Source organism: Scatophagus argus, chromosome 4 (assembly GCF_020382885.2).
Source record: "Scatophagus argus isolate fScaArg1 chromosome 4, fScaArg1.pri, whole genome shotgun sequence".
Lineage (NCBI taxonomy): Eukaryota > Metazoa > Chordata > Actinopteri > Scatophagidae > Scatophagus > Scatophagus argus.
In genome coordinates this window covers 22,871,546-22,889,405 of record NC_058496.1, presented here as the reverse complement: position 1 = coordinate 22,889,405, position 17,860 = coordinate 22,871,546, and the positions used below count along the sequence as shown (strand labels likewise).

The following is a 17,860-nucleotide window of genomic DNA, read 5'->3' as shown; positions in this document are numbered from 1 at the left end:
AATACCATTGCATGCTGCTGCACTGATATGTGCCCAGAAAAAAATTGCAAAAGTGTGTGTATATTCAACAACAAATATATCAAGTACAGGAGCAAGACGCTCTCAAGAATGCCATTTCATTGTGACTTTTAAACCAAATTTTACATCTGGAATCTTAATATCTTTCCTTAAATCTTTCTGCAGTATATAAAGAAACACTTCTTTCTTCTCAACAGATTCAGTCTTGAGTGTAGCATATCAGACCCCGTGGCTGTTATCTTACTAAACACAACAACACTTCAGCTGCAAAATCATTTGTAATCCTGGAGAGCTACTGTAGATTGGAGGTCAAAAGTTAAAAGTTCCCTAACGGACCTAGGTTTTCTGCTGTTTCAATATTTAAACTCTGAAGAACAGTTATATGAAACAATATAGCCACAAGCAGTCACTGACTCTGAACAAAGTGCTGCAACTCTCTTGAGGTCGGATTCGTGATGCCCCACTTCTGTTCCACTTTACACAGATCTGACCAGCTATCTGCTGCTGGACGGCTAAAGTTACAGGTTACAGTGAAGTTAGTCTGTGCATCGAGCCTCCGTCAATCATGGAAGACAACAGATTCATTATCAACACTGACACCAACTGTACAATAAGTCAGAAGATGATCTTATGGTGCTATATGGCTTGTGAGTTAAGAGTCATGTTTTGTTTCAGCTGAGATCAAAGACAAACAGCCTAGAGGCTTAACATCTGCAGATAAACCTGAGGAGAACATGAAAACAGATAATTAAACTCTCCAAATAAATACAGTTTATTGTCTATTTGATTAGGATATATCACCGTCTGCTGGCAGGAAAACTTCCGACATGAGCAGCCATCTTGGAAAGTAAAGCTAATTCTAAAATCCACATTTTCATTTTAAACCCGTGCCTGTGTAAACATACTGGGAGCTTCCCACAAACACCTAATATCAGTAGAGAGGAAAATACACACGAGCTCTTAAATAAACTTCAGTCCTCTTTGGATTGACATTAAAGCCATCCGATATGCATTTCAAAATCCCACTCACTCACACACTCAGAAAGGCTGATGATTTTCTTGGTAAATTATTTTTCCCACACTCATTAACATCTGGGGTTCACCAAGGGAAGTGCTTTCAACATTTTTTTGCATTGCATAATTCTTCCCTGAAAGAACCAAGTCAGTTTGCAGGTTTTTCACTCAGGTTTGAAAAGATTTTAAATATTATTATTAAAATATTTGCATTACAGTGAATCACACAACACAAGGCGCGTTGTGCTTTATTTTTTTTTGCATCTGGGAGTTTTTAAGTCAGAGCAGGCAAGACTGCTTATTAATTTCTCTGAACTGATAGACATGAATTTTATTCCAACAGTCCACTTTCTTCAGGAGAATAAAACTTCTTTCCATGTTGCCAACTTGTGATCCTTGAAAGAGCAGCATCACAGTGAAAGACCCAGGAGGAATTTCACAACCTCCTTTTCCACAAAATCAGCCTCTGAGATGGCCGATGGTCGTCTGCACAGGCACCTCTCTGCGCTCTATGCAGGGGGTCCTCAACACATTTCACTGCAGGACCAAAAAGAACGGTGTCATGCTACACAGCTGATAGCAAAGCACACACAGAGGGCCAATACTGCCAAAGAGACTCAGCTGAATCCATCATCACCAGGGCTCATACTTGGCATTGAGGGTCTGGTCGCGGGCTTGCTGGAGCTGGCGCTTTTTTGGCATCCGTACAGCCAAGGCAGGAAGGAAACAATGGGCTAAAAAGGCGGCCTAGACCTTTTCGGAAGACACTGTTTGAGAGGCTGTAGATGAGACAGTTACAGAAGCTGTTGCTAATTGCCAACCATGTTGTGAGGAAAGACGCCACCTTGTGGTGATACAGCCCAGCGCTCTCAAGGAGGAAGTAGAGGATGTATGGCATCCACAGCACGTAGAACACGCTGGTGATGCGGAACAGCACCATGGCATAGCGTTTGTCTGGACAACCCTCACACCGCTCCCCTCTCTCGCTTTTATCACCCTCTGTCTGTGAGCTGAAGCGAGCGTGGCGCTGGGTGATCTCCCTTGTATGCTGCCGGCAGATTTTGAATATACTCCCGTAGGTGAAGCAGACAGTGAGCGCTGCTGGTGCGTAGAGTAGCCCCACGATGAAAGTGCTGAACCCTGGGTTGGTCTTCCAGGAGTCTGCACACCACTGAAATATGTCCCCGTGATAACCCGGCTTCCCCCAGCCGAAGAAGGACGGCAGGAAGATCAAAGCGGAGTAAACCCAAATGAGGACGATGCACACCCTCAGCCGGCATGGCGTCACAAGCGTGGCGTACGACAAAGGACGGGTGATGGCGATGTAGCGGTCCACGCTGATGCATGCGAGTGAGGCCATGGAGACACTTTTTAGCACAGACACCATATAGCCAAAGGTCTTGCAAGTGAGTTCCTCATTCAGGCCTCGGAGATAGTGGAGGAGGGACAGCGAGGGTACCAGGCAGCTAACGCCCACCAGCAGGTCGGCGTAGGCCATTGTCTGGATGAAGTGGCTGGTGGTGTGGTGGTGCAGCAATGGGGCACAGTGAAAGACGAAGATCACCATCAGGTTACCGACGATGATGAGCATGGTGAGGAAGAGGATGACGACCACCTCCAACACGCAGGTATCCAGGCTGTAGGAGTAACCCACAGTGCCCAGCAGGCAGAACAGGGGAGAACCGCTTTGGTTCACATTGGAGGAAGAGTTCATGTTTGGAATAGAAGGGGGAGGGAGGAGTAGGTGGCAGTTTCAGTTCAACGCAGCCCTCATCCTGTCATCCAAGTCTCTTTTTTGATTCTAAAGTTGCTTGTCCCGTCTTCTGCTACAAAAACAAAACCGGCCTCCTATTCTTAAATCAGCATCTTTTCTCCCTCAGTCTGTCCTTAGAGTAGCAGTAATCCATCGGTGTGCGTAAAACGCAGCCAGGCTCTGCTGCCGCTCACATGTGTGTAACCTCGAGAGGCAAAAAAAACCCCCAACATAGAACAAGAGATGCCAGTCTGATGCTGCAGTGCAAACCATCCTCCCCTCACAGTTGTTTGTCATACCCCCCCTCCTTGACTGTAAATCCTGAGGTAAGCACTCTGCTTCGGCATGCGGCCACCAAAAAATTGCAGGCATCCACTTTTGCTCCTTAAGTGCCAGCAAAGGAAAAGGGAGGGAAAAACAATGCCGAAATTCCTGGCAGCTCTGATCTTAACACTCCTCCATGCTGGCAGTGACAGCTGTCTCAGCAAACAACAGCAAGAGAGTTCAAGCAAGCAGTCTTGAAGAGGCCACCTTCATAGTCCGTCGACATAAGATTAAGCCACACACATGATGACAGACACACACACGCACACACACACACACACACACACACATAGAGTGTCTCGAGCAGGAAGAGTCCTGAAGACAGACGAGTGCAGGCAGGCGAACATCCAGAGGTGATGGATAATGGCACCAGGATCTCCTCACTGTGAAGCTCCTACGGCTCAGAAGCAGCCAACTGACTTCCAGAGTGTGTATGTGTGTGAGCATGTAAAGTGAGAGAGTGAGAGAGTGTGTATGCGTGACTCTGTGTGTGTGTGTTTAAGAGAGGCAGAGAGAGAGAGGGAGGGGAGGGGAGAGAGGGAGAGATCAGCCAGGCAGCCAGTAAACTGCCTCTCCTCTCTGCTGTAGTGGCAGTAGTGATGATGCAGCGCTGCCACTGCTGCTTCCCTCTCCTCCCCCTGGCAGCTCACTCACTCACTCACTCTCTCTCTCCCTCTCTCTTGCTGTCTCTCTCTCTCTCTCTCTCTCTCTCTCTCTCTCTCACACACACACACACAAACTGGTGTTCCCTCCCCTCCTCTCTCTTTCTTACACACACATTTTTCCTTCCTACCCTTTCAGCTCTTTCTTGTGCAGCCTTTCCCTGTTTTGTTTTCACATTCTCTTAGTCCTGCCTCTGTCTGTCTCTCACTCTCTATCTCGTTCCACTTTCCTGTATTTCTACTCTCCAACACCAGTACTGTAAGAAAACAATTTTGCGTGAAGACAATATTCTGGTAAGGATGTATTTGTTTGATCTGAAGTTCAAGTACAGGTTACATATGACTGTTAAAACAGCATTTCAGTTGTATATTTCAGCGTGAATCAGGTCTCTTGTGAAATGAGCACTTGCACACCACTGGCAGGGATCTTCTCTCTCTCTCTCGCCTCTCCTGTGGAAAATGTAGGATTTTTTTCAAGGTATTTCCTGCAATTCTACACAAAATGACTACATAGTACTTATTTTAATACAATAAAATGGGTGAAAATATCAGTACAATCACAGCATTTTACATTTTTCAAGAAAGAAGACCATATGTCTATTCTTCTTGACATCCATGACGCTAATTAGGACTGCTGAATTAAGAGGACATACTGCAGGAGGTTCAATCTCTCATTAACAGTGGTGTGACGTGGATGCTTCCAGTTGCAAACATTTCAGTTTTGATTCTCATGTTGAAAGATTAATATCTAATCTAATTTATTTAGGCAAATTGTGTATTTTATCATCAACAGGGACAAAGTAACAATGCTGAAATTCTACTACTCAGCAGAGGGGAGAAGAACCGTTCTGTTAGGCCGAGACAGACCACAGTCACTCAGTTCTTTGGCATTCATTATCTAGGCAAAGAGACAAAGTGAAGCTACTGGTGACGTTTATCACCTTCACTGAACGTGAGAATGTGATTCCTATCTGTTTAGGATTCAGTATGTGTGTTGATGTATTGGCAATACCAGCCCAGGACGCTGATATGCACTGGAGTTTTTCCTGCTTATGATACTGAAAATGCAGCAGCAACAACAACAACACTATGATTTTCACACTGCCTTCCCACCCAACGATCTTTGCAGCAGTGGTTGGAAATTTAACCCACTTTATTGACGTGATGAGGAGAAGGTCTTTTTTATATTGGTATTCATCCAGGAGACCAGGATTTGTCTCCCTTGTGAAACCAAAAGTCAAGAATCTTTTCCTAAATCTAACCAAAGTAACATTTGTACCTAATCTTAACCCCAAAGTTGTTCTGAATGATGACCTACATTTTCTATCAGGGACGGATTAAGGGTTGTGTGGGCCCCTGGGCAAAGCAGAGTTGTGTGTCGCCCCCCCCCCCAAAAAAAAAATCGTGAAAAACACCAAAAGGGCCCCAGGGCACGGTCCTGCTGACTCGGTCCATAATCCATCCCTGCTTTCTGTAGATGTGGAAATCAGTTTCAGCCAAAACATTTTCTTTCCAAATTTAGGAACTTACAATGATTTTTGTTTTTTTTTCAGATTTCAGAATCATCATACCTCATCAATTTTCTGGATGTATATACTAGTAACATCTCTGATGTATTGCTGTAATAGTTCCTCTTTCCTCTGTGTCGTCCTAGGATTCTTCCTCCCCATTTCTTCAACTGTATGCCCCCCCACGTTTCTGTATCCCTCTGTCCACGTCTCCACTACTCAAAGGAAGACCCTCCCCCATCCACATCTGTTAGCCAATAAACAGCAAGCAGGTTTCCATGTTCCACGTGCGCACACACACACACACACACACACACACACATACACATACAACCTTCCCAGCAGGTTTCCCTCACATATGAAGTGTACCCGTGCAAATACGATGCACACACGTGTTCAGAGACACAGTGGGGTATGTTTGTACACGTCTATAATCTTTTGATTAGAAGAGGAGAATCGGTGCGCTGTCCAATGAAATGAGACAATGGTAAAAAGAGTGAAGGAAGATGAAGGATGGAAGAGGGTGGAACAATCATTGAGCTGGTGTGATGAAGAGGATAAGCCTGAAAAAAGACGCTGATATGCGTTCTTTTTCTGTCATTTCACACATACACACACAAAACACACACATCTCATCTGGTGCTTATTAAAAGGAAGCAGGATCAGTCAGAAACTGTAACCTGCAGTAACTTCCAGGGTGTAACAAACCAACACAGCAAGGCCAGGATGGTATGAATGGATAAAACCTGAACCTACTGATACGCTGTGTCTCCTAGTCCAGATACTCCTCAGAGCTCCGTGTGAATGGAACTACTTTTGACTTTGCTCAGAAAACAAAAATTCACATGTGAATCACTGTAACTTTGCTATTTTACATTTATTTAGTTATTTATTAAGATTTTTTATTTGAAATTCAAATCTTTATTCAAGATTTGAGTGACAACCTTTTCAAATTCAAAATTCCTGCATCTATAAATACAGCACATCATTTGAGGTGGTCTGCCTCATGGACGATGCTCTTAAAATTCACTAACAGCCTCCACTACCTGTCAGTAACCAAAGCTATTATATGAAATGGATTACACTCATGAGAAAAGCCATGCAGATCCGATAATCACAACATCAAAGCATCAGAAAAGCAGAGTGTGGAAGTATTTGTAGTTCTACACTGTACTGTAGATGGCAAAATTGCCAACAAAGATCAAATTTCCAACCACAACCAATCTGAGGACTCAACTGCTAGCTGAAATCCAAGTGAGGCAGCAAAACACTAAAAACATGTGGAAATGTTGCATTATATGGGTTGTCTTTTAATTAACTTGAACTAATTGAGTGTAGGGCGGCATGGTGGTGCAGTGGTTAGCACTGTCGCCTCATAGCAAGAGGGTTCCAGGTTCGAATCCCGGTCTGGGCCCTTCTATGTGGAGTTTGCATGTTCTCCCTGTGCCTGCGTGGGTGTTCTCCGGGTTCTCCGGCTTCCTCCCACAATACCAAAAACATACACATTAGGTTAACTGGCTACTCTAAATTGCCCCTAGGTGTGAGTGTGAGAGTGTGTGGTTGTTTGTCTTTGTGTGTTGGCCCTGCGATTGACTGGCGACCAGTCCAGGGTGTACCCCGCCTCTCGCCCGTAGTCAGCTGGGATAGGCTCCAGCTCCCCCGCGACCCTGACGGATAAGCGGTATAGAAAATGGATGGATGGATAATTGAGTGTAATTTGAAGTTGTGAATCAAAACTTGACTTTGAGGAAAACAAGTGAAAACAGGGCAAATCAGAAAATGTCTGTCATTCAGACTTGCTTGCTTCTTTAAATTTATCTTTTATGGTATATAATGACCCCAGACATACCGTAGCAGCTAATAAACTAAAAAAACAAAAGCATAATAATGATCACAAGTTACAGATCACCAAAACAGACTTTGTTACAGGTGCTTAAATATTTCTTTGTACCAGTTTGATTTATGGACAATTTGTTATTTGTCATAAACCATGTACCTCATGCTGTCCCATGATGTGGTTTGTTGTCCTCCATGCAAACACACTGTCTTAAAAAAAAAAAAAAAAGTACAAATAAACAAAAAAGAGAGCTAAACAAAGTTAGATACAAGCTGCATTATCTGCTATGTCACGGCTATCAGCAAAATAAAAGTGGAGCTTTTTGCCACTCACATTGTTAGAAATGACCAGTCCTGATTCACAGACAGACAAATGTTTGGACACCAGAGGGCTACAACATGGATGTGACTGCACATGTTAACATAAATCCGTTGTAATCTTTTAGCATTTTTTCTCATCTGAAGGACTGTTTTTTAATGAGACCATAAAAATTAAATACCAAAATGACAAATAAAACACAAGGTTCTATAACAGCCTGCGTCATTATATGACTATATTGTCTGCTGATTTGCCACATCAAACCAAAGCATCCCCCGTGATAATTGGCTCAGAGGGAACCAGAGAGGTCACTGCGAGTACGTTTTTCCCTTCAATGGGGAACACAGAAGCCATTCAGAAGGTTTTTGTTTGTTTTTTTGTTTGTGTTTTTGTTACCATATGGTGAGCATTAAGGTGGGCAGGAAGGCCAATTGCTGCCATGTATGCATTTCTGATTTTGGTTTTATTTTCCAGGTCAAGGGGTCAGGGGTATCACATCTGAATGTGTTAGGAGACTTTGAGGCAATTCAATAAGCAATCATTTGTCTGACATCTTGTAAGATGTGTTAACATGAACACAGCCAACAGCACCTCCACCATGTTACCAAGTCAACGCACTGTTCTGAATAAACAGCAGTCAGGCTGGCGGGGAAAGCCACCCTGTGACCAATTGTTTGTAAAGCTTGTGATGCTGTGGTGTAAGTCCCAGCAGGCAAGATCTGGAAAATCACAGCAGTTGTGGTGAAGCCTTAAAGCAAAGACCTGAGAGTCTGCAGCAGAAGAGCTACAAAGACTCCTACTGAGGAAATCTTTCATATGATTGCTATTGTTGAAGGATGACCATGTCAGGATTAAACTTAAGTAGAAGAAGATCAAAAATAAATAATCTACAACTGTAAATGATTCAGTAGTGCTGGTGAGAATCAGCTGTTTTATGCAACACAGTAAATGTTCCTTCTGTCATTTTTACTTTTAGCCTTCAAGGCCTTTTGACCGACAACAGAAAATGATTATGTATTTCTAGGAAGGTCAGGAGGCTCTCTTATCATTAGTGTTATACAGAGAAAAAAATACAGCTCTTTTTATGTAACAGCAGAGCCACTCTGATCACATTTTCATTAATGTACTGTATTAGGAGAGCAGGGTACAGTACCATGTTTAACAGTGACGTCCATTCATTCCAAAGTTACCTCAACATTCAACCTTGCTTTTTGCTTTAAAACTAAAAATCCACTTACCCAAAGTCAGTTTATCCTTGTCCCTGCACAAACTGTTTTAATTATTAGCAGGTCGCAAGTGAAAACAAACATTAACCTTAATCCTTTGTGGCAAATTGTGCAACCCATAGTTGGATTTCCAGTATAACTTACGTGTTTACTTGCACTTCACCTCATAGATGTTGTTACATGTCACAAAGACTTTATTGATACCCGGTGGGGAAATTTTAGTTGTTACAAAGCAAAACAAAACAGGAAAATAAAACATAACCTAACAAGACAACTTGAGTGAAACAAATTAAGTCGTCCACCTCTCTGACAAAAACTTCACACAAAGCCTTCAAACCAGATTTTAGCTGAAGACCATTAAAATGCTCTTGTTTCTGGTTTGAGCAAGGATACAGGAGAGGATAGGCCTGTACTGCGGATCGCAGGTCAACAGCACTCACAAAATAAAACCCCAGTTTTGCCTTAGAAGTCTTAAATAGTCTCTTAAATAGTCAGTGAGAAGTGAGTATTTTGTGTGACTGCCATAAAAACAAACCTTTAATAGCCCCAGAAAACCATTAACAGCTGGATTGTTTTCTTAAACCACCTGCCAGTGTCTTCAGCAGAGCTACAGTACCTCTTGTTTACATTTACATCATGGCTTGTTCCTTTAAAGTAAAATTTCAGTTGCCGCTCACTGTCTGTGAGAGAGCTGCACGGACGTTCAGAGCAATAATGGCAAAACATACTGACGACTGGTCGATTTTATTATACACCGTTCACAACCCAACCGGTTCATATATAATTCATGCACTCATACATAATTCATGTTGCCATAAATTCACTCATGGGTATCTTTGCCCCATTTTTTTTTAACCAGCTCTTGTGTTTTTTCAGAAAAATGCTGTGACCCACTGGAGCTCCTGTCCAAATTGAATTAACCTCAGGCACATGGTTCATTAAAGGAAAGCCGGCCTGGTGCCACAGGCAATTAGCTTTTACAGGGCAAGTCTGCACAGCCAATATTGTGTCCTCACTGTCACAGACACACAAACACAGGCCACTGATGCACAACACACCATAACAGGATGATGTAGCCTGTTAGTGCGAGAAAACACAGCATGTTGACAGATGATGATGTCTCCCAAATCTGTTACTGCATCTTTCTTTTTTCCTTTAAATCCTCAAGAACCAGATGTTCAGTTTCAGAAGATCCACACACACGATCACAGCTGCCATGGCTGAGATTCATTTGCCTTCAATAACATGCTGTACTCAAAGACAAACATTCAGGTGATCTACAATAAGACCAGTAGAGAGAGGAAGGCAGAGCGAGCTGGCATATGGCTTGTTTCTCTGTGCTTTTTGTGAAGTAGACCAACTTTGACCGGCGTCCACAAGAGAGACCTTTAATCAGAGATGAGCTAGTGCAGGATATGATGTTTAACATTGTGTTACACGGCAAAATACTTGAGAATGATCCCTGCTTTTGATCCACTTCTTGATCCTTTTGTTCCTATTAGAGTCATAGCTGACCCATATAGGTCGCCGCATCTTCATTCAGCACCCAAGCTGCAGATTAATTGCAAAATTTGACCATCATAGTGTTCATCATACTGAGTAATAGTTACCTAATTGCAGAGCTACCGTTAAAGCAGCTCCAGAATCTGCATATCTTTGTCTTAACTGAGCTCCTAAGCTGAAACAAAAATTAGAAAACAAACAAACAAACAAACAAAACCACAGATATTTCTTAAGAAAATATGTGTTTTTCACTCAATTTGAAAAATGAAAATTGTCTGAAATTAAATATAATTTATATAAACGGGCTTGAAATTGTGTTTTTTCATTTGCAACTTTCATTTTTCTTGATAGTGGACCCTTATTAGAATTAATAGAGGTTTAGGCATGTAAATTCAGCATGATTATGGTTTGGAGAACTGCAAGAGATTTATAGACATCAATTCAGGCTCTTCGAAGTTTTGATAAAGAAAGCAATCAACATGTTAATCAGCAAGGAAAATAATTATTAGTAGCCTAGTACACCTAGTTAACTGCAAAGTCAGTTAAAACATATGGGTTCATTCTGCTCAGAGAGAGACTGTGACCTTCCACTTACTACCATAAGCAGCACTACATTCACCGAGGCAGGAAGCCAAAGTCACTTCTTTGCTACTGAAGTGACTGCCAGCACATTAGCAGCGTTTTCAGTCCGAGCAGATATACTGAAATACACAGACACACACACAGGAGCCAGTTATCAGTTGCTTCACTTTCCCTAGAGTTACTTAAAGCTGTGTCTCTCAATCTTTATACTTTAGTCACAGCTCACAGAAGCTTTTCATTGCAAGCAGGAGTTCTGTTTCTTCCTGAAGGACATTCCACCCACAATATAATTTTACTAAATGTCCATTTTTTTAATGAATGTTAAGCAGGACTGGGGCCGGGAAACTATTACCATTTGCAATACGTGACCATTTTCGTTCCTCCGTTGCTGTCACTCATTGTGACATGAGCAAGCTGCTGCAAAGTAGTCTTGTTATGTCTATACTCTGAACGTGCACTCTTAGATACAAAAATCTGGCACAAATTAACTTAAAAATGGTATAGGTAGTATCAATATAATGCAGAGTTTGGTACCCAGCCCTAAATAAAACATATTAACTTCTACTTCTAATTTGCATTTGAAATAACCCTGAACTCTTTTTGTGAAGATCTGTGTATCTTTACACAATATTTGTTTGAAGAAGCTTTTAGATGTATTGGTACTCAAAGGATTAGTTGATTGACTGCTGTAGTTTATGAGTTAACTGCTAGCACTCTAGCCAACCAGGTTGGTCTTGTCAGTCACATTAGTTTTCCAGGCTTCTTTGGCTTTTTTTTCCTGCACAGTATACCATTTCATTCAAAAGAGTAACTGAAGAGCAGAAAGTTCCCCCAAGGACCAGCAGCCTTGCTTGGTTGCTAAAGGACTAAGTCCACGACACTTTTTTCAGTTTGGGTTTCCAGGTTTTTTGTGCCCAGCTCTGCCAAGACGGTCAAATATTGGTCAACAGTGCAAGGTTCTGGGTCAATATGCACTAAAGTTGACCTTGACATGAAAAATTTGTAAACTTTTATTCAACAATGTACAGCAAAACAAAATAAGCAGTGATCAGCATTGGATTCAATTGATTTTGGTGCAAAGTTTAAATGCTGGTGAGACTGAGTCTCAAGTGCCTGAGCTCCGCTTCCTGTCCTTATGATTCGGACGGACATCTTTCCCACATAACTCATTCTGGCAGCTTTCAGACACAAATCAGAGCTCATCAGAGAAATTTAAGAGCTGAGGGTCATTTCTCTCCTCACCATGACAGTTTGGTTTACCATGAGTAACACTGCTGTTGCTTCACTGATGCATCTTTAAGATCATTTACGGCCTCGTATCTCATCTCACCAACAAAGTGCACAATGGAGCTCAGGTCCAAGGAAGTCAACAGACTGACATAATGAGCAAAAAGCAGAAATACAATCCTGTGGAGGTCACCAAACCAAACACTCTCCAGTTCTAGGCTGCACATACAGATGAATCATTAACACAATAACAAGACACAACATTGTCAGCCTTCTTCAACTTGACAATTTTGTCCACTACTGGTGCCTAAAAGTACTTTACAGGTCTGTCTGTCTCTAATCCAAGTCACCACCAGACAGTGTTCTGTTCAATGTCTCTCATCACCTTGGACATATGGCTCATAACAGCCAATCACAGACAGCATGTCACCAACACACTCAGTTCTGTTAACACATGTGTGTTTTTGGCAAAACACACATATTTCAAAGCTGCTCTGAGCCATAGTGACCTCCACCTGAGATCAATGCTGCTTATGTTTGCATAGACTAAGTTTAAGGTTACAGGTTTGATCAGTCATCGGTCAGTCAACAGTCAAATATTATGTTGGATTGAGATGTCCTTGAACAATTAAACAAAGAAAGATGATACAAAAAAATCAATGTGTAAGATGTAGAACTCATCTTATCTTGATTGTGAGCTTTGAAGAGTCAGCAGTTAGCAAGGATGAAGAGAGACTAATTACAGTAGGCGATTACACCGCGGTTTGCAGGAGGAACAAGAGTGAAGATAAAAGCTCTCTCCTCCAGAGCTCCCGAGGTCTCAGCAGCTGTGCAGTGGCTCTGTCCCTCCACTCAGTCCTCCCCACACAACACTGCAAAACTCGCAAAGCTCGCAACACTTGCAGCTTATTCATTCCAGTGTAATATTTTAAACTCATACAAATATGCTTCATGTTCAGCGTAAACAAAGGGGAATCATTTTCACCATACATTTTGCTCGGAGAGATTCAAAAAGAAAACGAAAACAGAAAAGGAAAAAAAAAAAGGCAATTCCAAAATAACTCTGATTTAATTTCTAATGCAGGGAGGAGTTAATTAATATAATAATAAATTAATTTCCCAAAATGATGTAGGGTAAGCTTACCTTTTAAACCTTTTAAAGAAAAAAATTAATGGTGTAATGAATAAATAGTAATTAATGAAATGAATTATAGCCCTTGTTCTATATACTGGCTATATATAAATAAAGCAAGGCTCTGATAATTCCAAGGTTGGGGGTTTAATTCCCTGAGCGTTATTTTATATGAAAGTATTTGATTTAATCATAAATCCATTGGGTTCCATTCCAGCACAAGAGGCCCAGTGTGGCTGCGCAGCCAACCATCAAAATAACTTAATTATCATAATTACATTCCATTGTTTCAATGGAGGACTGTAGATTAGCTGGTTCCCTGTAGGTTAAACACACTTTTCGAAACAGGCGTTTCAGCTAATGGCTCCCTGGATAGAAAATCAGATGAACGAGGGCCTTCCCTCAGAATACACAAAAACACACACACACACACACACACACAGCTGGCAGACAGCTGCTAATTTTAGCTTTTAATTAAATTCAACTCCTGAATTCATCTCAGGGTTGTGATTAAGGACAATGCTGCACCATGCTAATGGAGGCAGGGAAAAAGTGGCACGGGTTTTACTGTTCAACAGCGCTTCACTGCTTAGCGCGCTGATGGATAGCAGATCAGAAACACCTCAGCCATCTCTCCACACATGAGTTATTTTCTCAATTAGCACTGCTGAAGAGGGGGAGTTGTGTGTGTGCGTGTGTGTGTGCATGTGTGTGTGTGTGTGTGTGTGTGTGTGAATTTGCAGGTCTGAGTGAATATTCAGAGCTTGTTTTGTGGCTTTTTTAGAGCGTGCAGTAATCACGTGTATTGCCATGTGTTCAGACAGACTGTTTGCATGCAAGACTGTACACGTGTCTAAATCTGTGCACACTGCCTTTGTCAAGTGGTCATACTTGTAAGTGAAAAGCTGCTAAACTGTTTTAATTTTTCATTTCAGAATCTCCAGCAGGATTAACTAAGGAGTTTTATAGTTTTCACAGCCTTATTAACAAATACGGTCAATTCATTACGGCTATGGCCCATAAATATTCTTGGTTTGGTGCCAGAAAGACTGAAATATTGAAATGTCTTCTTTATGGAAAGAAGCATACAGGTTTATTAACTGGTGTAAATAAGCAACACTGAAAAGGGCTCATCCAATGAACACCACAGCATGTGTTTCCATAAGTGTATCACTTAAAACACAAAAAACAAAAACAAACACTTTGTTCGTCTTCTTGTTTTCTTTTTCAAAGTCCACTCATGTTTCGGTGTTTGTCTTGTGTCTATATCATTTATATATCAACATTTATTTTCCCCACGATATCTATGTCCCAAGATGACCCACGTCTGTCCCCTGGATGACATCTAACCATTAATAAGCTAAGTGACACAATTTTTTATTAATTAGCAAACAAGTCATGGCTTTTTTTTTAAGTTTATTGATTTGAATTCCAGAGCAGATAACAGATAAAATAGCCTTAAAGTAGCCTGCATTTAAAAGCCAGTCTGTCTGGATTGAATGCATACATTGTGTTAGAAAGAAAAATACTCTACTCTTGTATTATTGTTTGTAGCAATTGGTGCATTTTTGTGATGATGATGATGATGATCTATCTGTCTTTCAGTCAGTCCAGTCTGAAATATCTGAGCAACAGCTGAGTGGTAATAATCTTGACCCCTTAATCTTTCATCTAGTGCCATCAACAGGGCAAAATGTCACATTGTCCAAAACGACTACCAAAATGACTACATCAGATGGCAAACAGCAACTTTGCCAAATGTCACTGCCAACTTAACTACACAAAGAGGCAGCTGAATGTCTTAAATGTGATGCCCTCTTTTATATATCCAATATTCTTCTCTATCTGCATGACCACCAACACAAAAATCGACTGCATGCTGTCTTATCTGAGTACCTTTCATCTTGTCACTGTGGAGCAAACTATAAAAACCTTAGCATTAGTGCACTAGTACGCCTCCATCAATATTAGTCTGGCTGGCTGTCAAAGAAATTTTATATCAATTTAATAATCTCTAAATTAGAAAATAATAATTAGTCTTCGTGGAAAACATTTTTTTGTCAATTCATTAATAAAATTTCAGGTTTATTTGAACTCACAGTAGTAATAAGTCAGTGGTAATGTTTAGTACATGTTGGCTCCTGATTGAACTCATGTTCCAAAAACACTGAAGGGAACAAACTGCCTGTTTTTACTCCATCCAATAAATCTCTGAGTAAACTAAGCCACAGAGGCGTGATGTAGAGTGTCCTCTCTGACTGAACCTTTACATCATATTCTTAATCATGTTTTATAACCCTAACCCACTCTTTAATTTAAAAGTATGTAGGCCAACTGATGTATTTCATTCCACATTATCTGCATAATATCGATGGAGTTGGTGTGAGTGTTATGTCTCTATTGTTATGAAGAGTATCTCCTACCTCCTGTTTCACCCCAAATTAACTTTGCAGGTACAAGATAAATTGAGCAAAATAGATTTGGACTCTCCTAATATTGTTTTACTGAATCACTGATGTTTATACCAATATAATGTTGTTTGTCTTAATGGGTTGACTGAGTGAGGGAAATTATCTTTTTTTCTAGGAGGATAAATGAGGGAAAAATGTCTGGTATTGCTATTGATTTCACCAGTAATATCACAGTTCATCAACTACGAGAACATCAGTGGGGCGTTGTGAGGACATGTCAAACAGGGACAGGGGAAAGACAAGAAACTGACTTGCTTTAGGGTCACTTACTGAACCTACTGTATACAGTTCTGGCATAGCTTTTAGTTTCATAAATTTCCTTATGGCAGAAATTTAAGCTCAGAGAGAGGGTCATCTTAAAGTCAGACAATTTTGAAATTTGCAGTTTGAGTTAGAGAGATTTTCATTCCACCACTACATTTGATAAATTACATTGGGTGAGATTATTTTTTCCCCTGAGAAATGTTCACATTACTAAAGTAATGGAGGAAGTATTAAGATCCTGTACTTAAGTAAAAATACTAGTACCACGCTATAAAAATACTCTGGTACAAGTAAACATCCTGTGCTGTAAATGTTACTTGAGTATGTTGAGTACTTGACTTGAGAACAGTCAATACAGAACAACCACACAACAGTATTGGCAATGTACTGTAACTCCTGTTGGAGTCCTGATGCTCACACGTTTTTGTACACAACACAGACTTTTATTGTTCTGTAGGTGCACTGACTGATCTATCTTTCCATCTGTTTAATTGGTCTACTGCACTGGGTCCATCCTCCATCCATCTGCAAATCTATCCATCCTTTAAACCATTTGCCAGTGTGCATCAGATCATCCATCCAACTCCACTTCTGTTAGATAATCCACCCTACTTACACTTCACATGCATACATCCACAGCCTGCAGATTTGCACTGTCAGAATATTGACTTAATAAAAACAATGGTAAATGATTTATATTCAGCTGCAGGCTCTTTGAAAACAGACTCGCTGTCTGATGTACATGTAAGGAAAACACACAGACTTGTCACACATTCTTAAAGTATATTTCTTCAGGGAGAATACATGTTAATCTAATTTGCTGGAAAAGTTATTTTAAAAATAAGAATAAATCAAATAGACACACGCTAACAGATTAGCCACCAGCGGGTCCTGTTCAATCTCCAGTGAACAAAAGCAGCAGTGAGGGGTCAGTGGATGAGTTATGGGAGGAAACAGGGATGTCTGCTGCTGAAACAAGCCGTCTGGAGATATTTCAGGCCTCGAGTTGTTTAACAAAGAGCACTTATTTCATTCAAATGGACCATTTATAAAAACAATGGTCGAGGTTTGGAGCCGGAGTTGGGAACATGAAGGGTTGAAAGTGCTCGTAAATGTCAAATAGGCCACCTGAAGAATGGCCTTGGGTGCAAACAGCTGATATTACTCCAGCTATTATTGTACTGGATGTGACAGAGGAAGTGTTGGACTGTGGAAAAGCTGACAGGAAGAGGTATTTATTAAACCCAAACTAGATTTTTATGCGAAATATATTTATTGTTTTGGCATAAGTCAAATGTGGAGCTGCAGCAAAAGTCACCCCACACCAACCAGCTAACAAGTTGATCATACTTTATTTATTATATTTATATAATACATGTGTATATTTATCTAAATTTATTGCTGATTTTTGAAGTAAGTACATTGCATGCTGCTGTACTTCATACCTTCATCCATTCCAGACTGTTATAATCCATATATTAATGGATTAATTATACACATTAATGACAAAAAAATAAGCAGTACTGAAGAACCTTTCATCTGTCACTGGAGCTTCTGTCATCTGTCCGCACTCTCTCAGCAACTCGATGTAATGGATCTTTAGAGAACAGCAAAAATTGCACACTTGTTTGCATACTGCAAAATGCGATTGAAGGCAGTATGACATCTTGGTATTTTTGTTAGTGTATTTGTATGACATACCATGTACTGAGACATCAGAAATCTTTTCCTGGCATACTAAATTGTATGGTAGAATGGGTATGAAATGTATTGTCATTTTCAAATCTACACTGTAAAAAGGAAAACCAGGAAAATGTTGTTGTCACTTGAGTGGCCAGCAAAATGTTCAGCATCACCCTGGCACTTTTTGTCCTTTCTTATTCTGTGGCATGGAGGGCTGCTCTCAACTAACTTTAATGACTCAATTGTGCTGAAGGTAGGTTTTAAACATTTAATCTGGGATAACACTTAGATACCCTGGGAACATTTTGTCATAATGTTCTTGAGTTCGGATCAGTAAC

General features: G+C 40.7%; 1 protein-coding gene across 1 annotated transcript; it reads right to left on the bottom strand.

Annotated features, from left to right (window-relative positions):
* Nucleotides 1-1,243: 1,243 nt before the first annotated feature.
* Nucleotides 1,244-3,722, bottom strand: LOC124057513 (probable G-protein coupled receptor 21). Its single transcript, XM_046385861.1, has one exon. The coding sequence runs from the start codon at nucleotides 2,744-2,746 to the stop codon at nucleotides 1,676-1,678; it is 1,071 nt and encodes a 356-aa protein (XP_046241817.1). The 5' UTR covers nucleotides 2,747-3,722; the 3' UTR covers nucleotides 1,244-1,675.
* Between the last annotated feature and the right edge of the window lie 14,138 nt (nucleotides 3,723-17,860).